Source organism: Lipotes vexillifer, unplaced genomic scaffold (assembly GCF_000442215.2).
Source record: "Lipotes vexillifer unplaced genomic scaffold, Lipotes_vexillifer_v1.1 scaffold559, whole genome shotgun sequence".
NCBI lineage: Eukaryota > Metazoa > Chordata > Mammalia > Artiodactyla > Lipotidae > Lipotes > Lipotes vexillifer.
The window spans coordinates 1438715-1448768 of NW_006781351.1; the positions used below are offsets into that span (position 1 = coordinate 1438715).

At 42.2% G+C, this 10054-nt stretch overlaps 1 protein-coding gene across 2 annotated transcripts in view; it reads right to left on the reverse strand.

Annotated features, from left to right (window-relative positions):
- AEBP2 (AE binding protein 2) overlaps positions 1–9673 on the reverse strand; it is a 54892-nt gene extending 45219 nt beyond the window's left edge. The window contains exon 1 of one of the 2 annotated variants that reach the window (XM_007454601.1): positions 9197–9673. In XM_007454601.1, the coding sequence (XP_007454663.1) occupies positions 9197–9618 (422 nt within the window). In that variant the 5' untranslated portion in view covers positions 9619–9673. Of the gene's footprint in view, positions 1–8841; positions 8984–9196 lie in introns of those variants that run through there. The other variant, XM_007454602.1, reaches the window with a different exon arrangement.
- Between the last annotated feature and the right edge of the window lie 381 nt (positions 9674–10054).

A 10054-nucleotide genomic window follows, 5' to 3' on the forward strand; every position in this document is an offset into this window, starting at 1 on the left:
ACCCCCACGCCCACACACACACACACACACACACACACACACACACACACACACACACACACACACACACACACACACAGCATATATACAGAATAGGTTCCTATTCTCAGGGAGCACACATTCCAGCAAGAGAGATGAACAGTAAATACTTACTCAAATTGTGATAGGGCCAATGCAGAACCTGAGTGCGGCAATGAGCCTAACAAAGAATTGGGGACAGTCTGCCTGAGAAATTGTTCAAGGTAAGACCTGATCGTGACTAGGAGTTACAAAAACAGAAGCTGGCGAACGGAAAAGAATGTGATTCATGATATGATACATATATTTATCTTCTGACTTCCATTACAGCACTTGCCAAAACTACAGCAGATTTATCACATCTGAGCTCCAAATTTCTTTATACTGTTTAGTCCAAAACCCTCACTTTAAAGAAAGAGTCAATCTACAGTTCAGAGAAATGAAACGATTTGCCAAATATCCTGCAGGCAGTCTCCAGTAATGCCAGTACTACAATACTGATTATTCTCAATAAAGTATTCTTTCCACATTTTACACATGAGAAATGGGAAAATAAATGACACTGAATTAATTACAGCCCTAGGCCCTTTACATATTCCATCTCATTTAACCATAACACTAAGATACTTCTCCTAGGGCTTCCCTGGTGGCACAGTGGGTAAGAATCTGCCTGCCGATGCAGGGGACACGGGTTTGAGCCCTGGTCCGGGAAGATCCCACATGCCGTGGAGCAACTAAGCCTGTGCACCACAACTACTGAGCCTGCGCTCTAGAGCCCACGTGCCACAACTATTGAAGCGCGCGCGCCTAGAGCCCGTGATCCACAAGAGAAGCCACCACAATGAGAAGCCCGCGTGTTGCAAAAAAGAGCAGCCCCCGCTCGATGCAACTCAAGAAAGCCCGCGTGCAGCAACAAAGACCCAATGCAGCCATACATAAATAGACAGACAAACAGATACTACTTCTATTCTAAAGGTAAGGAAACAACTTCTGATAAGTTAAATTATAACGTCCAGTCTTTCTGACTTAGAGGTTCATGCCCTTTCACTACCCAATGCTCCTTTAGCTGTTTTTAGTGACAGATGTTGTGGCCAGAAAAATACGGTGAAGTACTCTTCCAGTTAATTCTTCAAGAAAAAAACTTTTTACTCAGAAATAGTAACACTATTTCTCTTATTGATCACTCAGGAAATTAGCTTTTCTTTCCTTTAATTCCGTTTCCCAAGCATGACTTTTTCCCCAACTTCTACCCCAGCTCAAGTCTCTTTATTTCACACCTGTACTACTCCTACCACCTCCTAAATGGTCTCCCAGCTCCCAAGCTTTCCTTCTCTACCTTTGCCACATGCGATTAATTTTCCAGTAACACAAGTTTCATCATTCATTCAAAATATATTTTAAAATACCTAAAATGATTGTCAAGCACTGTGCCAGGTACTGCAGATAGTGCAATGTTCAAAACAGATGTAGTTCCTGTTCTCAAGGAGCTCATATTCTAGGAAGAGAGATGAACAGTAAATAATTACTCAAACCGTGATAAAGGCAATGCAGAACTTGAAGGGCTAGCAATGTGTCCAACAAAGAATCAGGGATAGTTTGCCTGAGAAAATGTTCAAGGTAAGACCTGATCATGATTAGGAGTTACAAAGACAGAAGTTGGGGAGAGGCAAAGAATCCAATTCACAAGCCTATAGAAAGAAAGATGGGCACATTTCTGTTGGCATGAAAGGTCACACCTTAGTCATTAATTCTTATTTCCCAGTTCCAATGTGGATCCTCTAATCTAGGCAGAAAGTTTTCTGAATATGCTAGGCTCCTTCCTTCCTATGTTTCATTTAGGCTTCCTAGAAATTTCTTTTCATCACTCAACTAACCCTAAAATCCAGTCCCTCTCGCATCAAAACTTTAGTCACCAACTATAATACTCCACAGTTTTAATTTTAATGTACTGTGTCACAAACAATTTACAGGAAAACTAGAAAACAATGGAATCACCTTTTTAGTCTTCTCTTTAAAAACTATCTGGGGATGCACATTTTTCTTATCACTTAAACAGGGTTAAATGCTAACCATCAGTAAATGCTCAAAAATGACTTAAAAAAAAATAAATTTATTTATTTATTTTTGGCTGCATTGGGTCTTTGGTGCTGCGCACGGGTTTTCTCTAGTTGCGGCGAGCAGGGGCTACTCTTCATTGCAGTGTGCGGGCTTTTCATCACGGTAGCCTCTCCTGTCGCGGAGCATGGGCTCTAGGCACACGGGATTCAAGGCTGTGGCGTGCAGGCTCAATAGTTGTGGCTCGCAGGCTCTAGAGCGCAGGCTCAGTAGTTGTGGCGCACGGGCTTAGTTGCTCCACAGCATGTGGAATCTTCCCAGATCAGGAATCGAACCCTTGTCCCCTGCATTGGCAGGCGGATTCTTAACCAATGCGCAACCAGGGAAGCCTAAAAATGATTTTTTAAACATCTATCTGATCTCCTATCCATGCCCAAAATTGTCCATTTAGTTCTAAGGTCAATATTACTATTACTTTCACAAATGTATACTATCAGTCATAAAAATGAACTCAATATGCGGTTAGATAACTGCAGATCCATTACCATTACTAGAAAACATATCCCAAAACCTTTTAGTAATAGATCAGCAGCATTAGTTACATATTAAAAACTATTAAAAACAAAAGGTATTAAGAGGCCTTTTAGGTCAACCATATATGCTAAAGAAAACGATTAAAATGTAGATTTTGTAATGAAATATTTTGGTATAGCGTATCCTTTTGCAAGTTTCTGCAGCACTCAGTTACAGATACTTGCCACACACTTAACAGCTGGTACAGTACTTCTGGCATTTCAGATCTTAAACTGCTTCAACCAAAGACCAATGCTAGCTTTACTATTATCAGCTCTTGTTCACAGTCTGTCTCCCCCACCCATGAGGTCAGGTGCTTTGTTTTAGTCACTGCTGTGTACCCAACACCTAGAATAATACCTGGCACATAATGGGGGTTCTATGTACATCTGTGGAATAAATACCTATCACATAATACATGCTTAGTAAACTGTGTGTGGAATACTGTACACGTAATCCCCACAGCTATCTTACAGCATAGGAACTATTACTGCCCCCCTTCTGCAGATAAGAAACCTGAAGTAGTAGCAAGACGTTAAATGACTGTCCCATGGTCACCCAGCTTCAGTGAGAGCCAGAATTCAAATCCAAACATTCTGACTCATCTTGTACTCTTAACAACTTCTCTCCGTAACTTCAAATTTTCCATGTACCTTTGATAAAATGTTGGGCATTTTTCTACAATAAATGCTTCTAAACAATGGTTTTAAAAAAAAACCCTTAGGTGACTATCCACTTCAGATTTTCCATCCTTATACTTACTTTTAAAATAAGCTTTTTACAGAAATTTACAATTTCAAAGTTGTCCAACCATTTAAAAAGTATTTATTATGCACCTCTGGATCGCCTCTAAATTGGTAGTTCTTAACTTAGACCAAACTCTTTTTTTTTTTTTTTTTTGCGGTACGCGGGCCTCTCACTGTTGTGGCCTCTCCCGTTGCGGAACACAGGCTCCGGACGCGCAGGCCCAGCGGCCATGGCCCACGGGCCCAGCCGCCCCACGGCATGTGGGATCTTCCCGAACCGGGGCAGGAACCCGTGTCCCCTGCTTCGGCAGGTGGACTCTCAACCACTGCGCCACCAGGGAAGCCCTAGACCAAACCCTTTTAAGACTCTGAGAAAAACTGCTGACATCTTCTCAGAGAAACGCCCACATAAAATTTTGCATATGACCTCAAAGGCCTTACTAGAGTATACCCCCAGAGAAAGGCTGGCCTTAAACTCACTATACTGAATACGATGATCCAGCCAAAGGCACCAATTCCTGGCCCTCACTTTATAGCCTTCTTTATACAAATCCTACTGTAGGTATTTCAATTTAATTCTAATAATTGAGTACTCACCATATGCAGGTACTGTGCTAGATACTACAAAGATCTAAATGAGCTAAACTATCCCTGCTCTCAAAACTACCATGCTACAACAAAAAGGATGAAGCAAGCATTCAAGTGCTTTGAACAACATGGATTCTTCCAAACGGTCCACAGTGCTCCTTAACAGAAGTTCACGTGGACTTTAAAACACCTTCATGGTTAAACCTAACCCTGTGGTCTTGCAGTTGAGGAACTAAGGGTCAAAGATACTACTTAAAATCATAATATAAGTAGCAATGCTAAAATCTGAATTGTGTCCTTTCACTTTTTTTTTTTTTTTTTTTTTTGGCGGTACGCGCGCCTCTCACTGCTGTGGCCTCTCCCATTGCGGAGCGCAGGCTCAGCAGCCATGGCTCAAGGGCCCAGCCGCTCCGCGGCATGTGGGATCCTCCCGGACCGGGGCACAAACCCATGTCCCCTGCGTTGGCAGGCAGACTCTCAACCACTGAGCCACCAGGGAAGCCCCTGTCCTTTGACTCTTGATTACAGGCTCTTTATACTGCAATTTCTACATCCCTACATAACAAAGTCAGAAATTGAGATGAAAAAATAAAGAAGAAATACAAATACAGTAATTAAAAAGAAAAAATTAAAATCAAGTTTAGTAAGACCAGGAAAGAATTTGTTGTGGCATTTTGATGGGTTTTGAAAGGTTGTCTCAGTCAACAAAAATCTGAAGCATTTATTATGTATCACAGTATGAATAAAAAGAAAAGTAGGAAAAATATATCTGCTAAGTGAAGATGTATGAAGAATAATGTGAGCAGGTATATTTAGGTCATAAAATCCTTGGCTCTCTTTCTCTCAGATGACTTGCTCTGGGGGAAACTAGTCGCTATGTCCTAAGAACACAAAAACAGCCTTATGGAGATACTGACCTGGTGAGTAACTGAGGCCTCAAAATGTAGCCAAAAGCTACATTTAAGTGAGCTGATTGCCAGCCCCAGTCCAGCCTTCAGATGACTGCAATGCTGGCCAACACTTTTGCTGCAAGAGCAGACTCTGAGCCAGAACCACCGAGCTAAGCCTCTCCATTCTTGACTTTCAGAAACCACATGTGATACCAAATGTTTGTTTTAAGTTGCTAAATTTGGGGGTATCTGTTACACAGCAATAAATAGCTAATACAACAGGCAAGGTGTGACATCTATAACTTTGTTTAGAGTCAATAAAGTTTTGTGCTAGGAATTATGGCAAAACCACACTTTGGAATTAAAAGTTTCAGAGCAATATGCAAGATGGATGAACTGGGAAGCATTTTGTCTTCCTGTATCCCACAACATCCAGTAGAGTCCTTCCTGCACACAGTAAATACCTATGCTTGGTAACAAACTAGATTACACACAAGATTTCCTAACTGATCCAATCCAATAGTCTCAATGTTTCTTAAAAGTAAAATGACCCCTCAGAATCTCTCCATATAAGTTCAATCCTGAAACCTGTAGTTTTATTGTTGTTTACTTTTTAGCACAGAGCCATACCTTTCTTAACTGAGAATTACAATCTGTAATCAATGACAACTGAAACCTGTTAGAAGCTCTTCCCTAAATTTAGTCAAAATTAAAAGGTAGCTTAAAACAGGGATTCTGGAGAGACTATGAACAGCTGCTTCAGAGCTGAAAAGTGAATGGTGAAAAGCAGTTCCATCATGAAGTATGAGCAAAATCTTACCTCTTATAAAAGTATTTTATTGCCTCAACTGTACAGAGCCTTAATAGGTCTTGATGATAACCTCAACATGCAGCCTTCTAATATTAACCTGATTTAAAAGTTTAGCCTCCACGCTAGAAAAAGATCTTCCTAATCATATTACTGGGAAAGTACGAAACATAACCCTGTTTTCCCAGTGTCAAAACAACCTTAATTATACCTCAAAGTTTGCAACCCATTAGGTTGGTAATCCAAATTTTAATCCACAAAACAGTAAGGGCCTGTAGTCTTTGCTGATCATTAAGTTTCATACTAAATGCCCTTCCCTATCACCCCAACCTTATGCACGCACTCTTCACCTGACACCTGGATTTACCCAGAAAGTCTGATAAAAGTGGCTTTTTCAAAATAAGTCGTATCTTATATTCTAGATGGGAGGGGGGAACCGTAATAGAGACAAATAAGCACAAAACAGAGGCTGTTATTATCAATTCGCTTATACAGATAAGCAACTGAAGAGTATTTTCATGTATAATCTGATTCAACAGGTAGAACTAATTTCTACACTAAAAATATTTCAGAGGCATTCTAAAATTCTATTTAAAAGTCAACTTAGCCTCTGAAATTAACTTAAAAGGTGGTAACTTTTTAAAAGGTACTTAAGCTTAGATTCAAAGTAAAATAAAATAAAAGCTAGTTTCTAGTGGCCTCACGCAGCTAAATATTCCCCTCAATGAAAATCCCATTATCTTTATATCCAAACTAAAAGGAAACTACATATTAACTTTAACGTTTTCTAACTTTACCACAATAAACACACCAATACATTTAGACTGGTTCTGAATAACTTTCTCCTGGGAAAAACCATGTTTTTGGCACCAAGTGTGATTTAATCATTTTATAAATTAATCACTTTCACAACACTTCAAATACGTTTTGTAAACTGACTCCTTGGATCACAAGCTTTAATATCCAAATCTTTAAAGTTAGTTCTTTCTTAAAACGGAGCACTTACAGTTAAAAATATTTAAGATAATTTCAACAACTTACAAAGTATGTTAGATAAACTCAAAAGTATAAACTAATTTCAAACTGAAAGAAAAACTCAATTGGCATTCTAATAGAAAGAGTAAATTCTAATGATAATAAAATCCTTGCAATAGGATGCCTCATGTTTCTAAAAAGCACTTTAAAACCACGATATCCTCCCATCAGTTACAAATATAAAGACTTCCTACCGTGAACTCAATCTATAAAATCCGTAGATTGATGTAATTTGCAGGACAGTTTATAAGAATTATGAATCCTCTGCAAATTTAAAATAACTCTTAAAAAAAACTCAAAGGCAAAAAAGGGGGAGTTTCAAAATTAAGATTATCAAGACCACAACCAGTTTCACTAATCACATAAGGTTTTTTCATACAAGTGATAAATTTATTACCCTGCAATGGTAAAATGATTACAGTGTTTTGTAGTCTCTAATGTTTAAGCATCAAGAGAAGCAAGTACATTTGGTTATCAGGTTTTAACCTTATTTGGCACCAATATCTTACTCCTTACTCTGAAATATGATGTAAAAATTACATATTCAAGTGAATATCTAATAAAAATGAAGTCAAAACTCCACTTCCTGAAATACTGCTTGGCCAATTACTATCTCCTAAAAGGACTAGTAGACAGATATTAACTAAAAAAAAAAAAAAAAAAAAAAAAACCACGCCAAATACCTGGCACATCCTGTTTGTAGCTATTTAAAGTGAATTATTCTAACTCTTGTGAAGTGGAAATAGCAGAGAACCTTTGTTCAGATCCAGCTCCACCACTTCCATTCTATACTTACTTTTTTGAGTAAGACACTCAACTTGCTTCTTCATCTCTTAAATGGAAGTCAAAATAATACCTACCTTGAGCCAGAGTTGTGGAAATGAAATAATTAAGGCATTTAAATCGTGCAGTGCTAGGCAAGTGTGTTTTATGGGTGTGTGTGTACACTAGGTACGTGGAACAACTGTGGTAGATGCTGACTGTATAAATTAATGTCAACTTTCAAATATCTACTGGTACCAAAGAAGGAGTATACAGTAAAATGATAAATGACACATGCTTCATTGTGCAGTTCACATCAATTTTTAATTTTCTTGAAGACATTCTCATTCCTGCCATGCCTGTATAGTTCAGGACAATTTTTCCAAGGTTTGCACTCTCTACTTTACCCTACTCAAGATGTTTCCTTAACTAGACATTAGAGTAAATGTCAAACAGAATTTGATGCTATATTTTCAAAATATTTAGAGCTGTGAATTCCTTATAACACTAAATATAAGCCATTGTGTTCATTTTTATGTTAACAGTAGAATTCCTAGAACTTTAGAATACTTTAACTTTTAAATCCAAGTCAATAAAGATTGTCAAAAATTCTACTGCTCATCAAAACATTAGCAGATGGTCAAAATAACTAATATACTTTAGATGCATTATAATACGCATGACATGGTTCTCTCTGTTTAAAAAAGTACATTAAAAGCCAATTAGTTAAAGTACAAAGTTTTCCAGAGATCAAAAGTAATGATAGTAACAACTGAAACATACCATAACAATAAACTTCTTAATGTCCCGAAAAGATGAAGCGCATTTTTGTCAGTCTCCACATTCTTTCTAAGCTTTAGAAAAATGCTACTAATCCCTTCAGAGATGTCGCCAAAACATGACTTTAAATATTATCATCTAAAATCATGACTCTCACGTTGAAGCATTACTGTATAAAGATTTTAAAACGCATACTAACATGCTGTACCTTAAGACTGCATTTTGTTACAATTCCAACTCTCTTCGATTCCGCAAAGTTATTTTAAAGGACACCAATTCATTATTCTTTTACACAACGATTTATACGTTTTTAAAACTTTCTCCCCAGTTTGATCACCAACGAAACAGAAGTTACTAAAATCACTTTGGAGACCATGTTAATGACCACACATGAGGAATTCTGGAAGCGCTGATTAAATATAAAAGAATATTCTTCACTTTTCTAAGTAAAGGAAAGTGATGGTTGGGGGGTCTCCTCCCTGAACAAGGAAGTTCTGTTACATCCAGGCGAGACCAGCCATGTTGGAAAACACTTGTCAATTACGGTTCTGACAAGTATTCGCGAACACGGCGGGATGAAGCTAACCTTGTGTACCGAGGTGCGTACATCAAGGCCCTCTTCGGCTCCGCCACAGGATCTGGGCCTACTTTGGGGATTGTTTCCGAGTTGGAGCCGTCCTTCGGTCCGTACGGAGTGCAGAGCCGAGGGGAAAGAGGGCGGGGAAAGGAGAGTTGGGGGGAAAAGGGTTTGAGAGTTGGAAGCCGCTATCCGCAGCGAGAGGGGCGCGGCGGCCGGCAGAGATTTCCGAGTTGAGAGCCGGGGGGAGGGGCCGAGGATTCGGGGAGCAAGGGGATCTCAGCAAAAAGTCCCCTCGGGCCCCTCGGAGGGGCCTAGGAGCGCAAGAGGAGGAAGGGACGGGGAAACGCTTCCGTGCACTGACCTGTCCTCGGAGTCCATGCGGCTCAGGGGTTCCCCATCCGACGACATCTCCAAGCTGCCTCGCCGGCCCGCGGAGGTCGCACTGCTTCCGCCTCCCCCGGTCCCGTAGCCCTCATCGCCGCCGCTGGAAACGACGCTGCTGCTGCTGCTGCCGCCCCCGCCGCCGCCCTGGCTGCCCCGCGGTCCCTTGGGCTCCTCCAGGCCCTCCTTGCCGTCCCCATCCCCGCTGCTGCTGCTGGCGGCACCGGGGCTCAGCGAGCGCGTCTCGTCGCTGCTGCTCCCGCCGCTGCTGCCCACCAGGCTCTCGGCGCTGCTCTCCTCCTCACCCCCGCCGCTGCTGCTGCTCTCGTCCTCCTCCTCGTCCTCCTCCTCGTCCTCCTCCTCCCCGGCCTGGCTGGCGCTCTCGGGGCTCGGCTCCGACATCGTCTCCGCCTCGCCGCCCCCCACTCCGCCGCCGCCTCCACCGCCCCCACCGCCGCCGCCGAGGGCTGCGTGGCGTTGGCGGCGTGTGAGGGGTGGAGGGAGAGAGGGAGAGGGGAGAGAGGAGAGGGGGGGGGCGGAGAGGAGACGAGAGAGCGAGAGGAGGAGGAGAGCGCGAGCGAGAGAGGGTTGGGGGCCGGTCGGTCGGTCGGACGTGGAAGGAGGCGTGGGAGGAGGGCCCGGCGGTCGGGGGGCGGCCGCCGGGTTTCTCTCCCCACCGCCTTGCCTTCCACGCCGCCCGCCGCTCCCTCCTGTCCGCCGCCGGCGCCGCTGCCGCTGCCGCTGCTCCTCCTCCTCCTCCTCCTCCCCGCCGCCGCCGCCGCCTCCCTCTCTGGACTCTCGCTCCCGTGACCCCTCCCGAACGACCAAAACTCCGCCG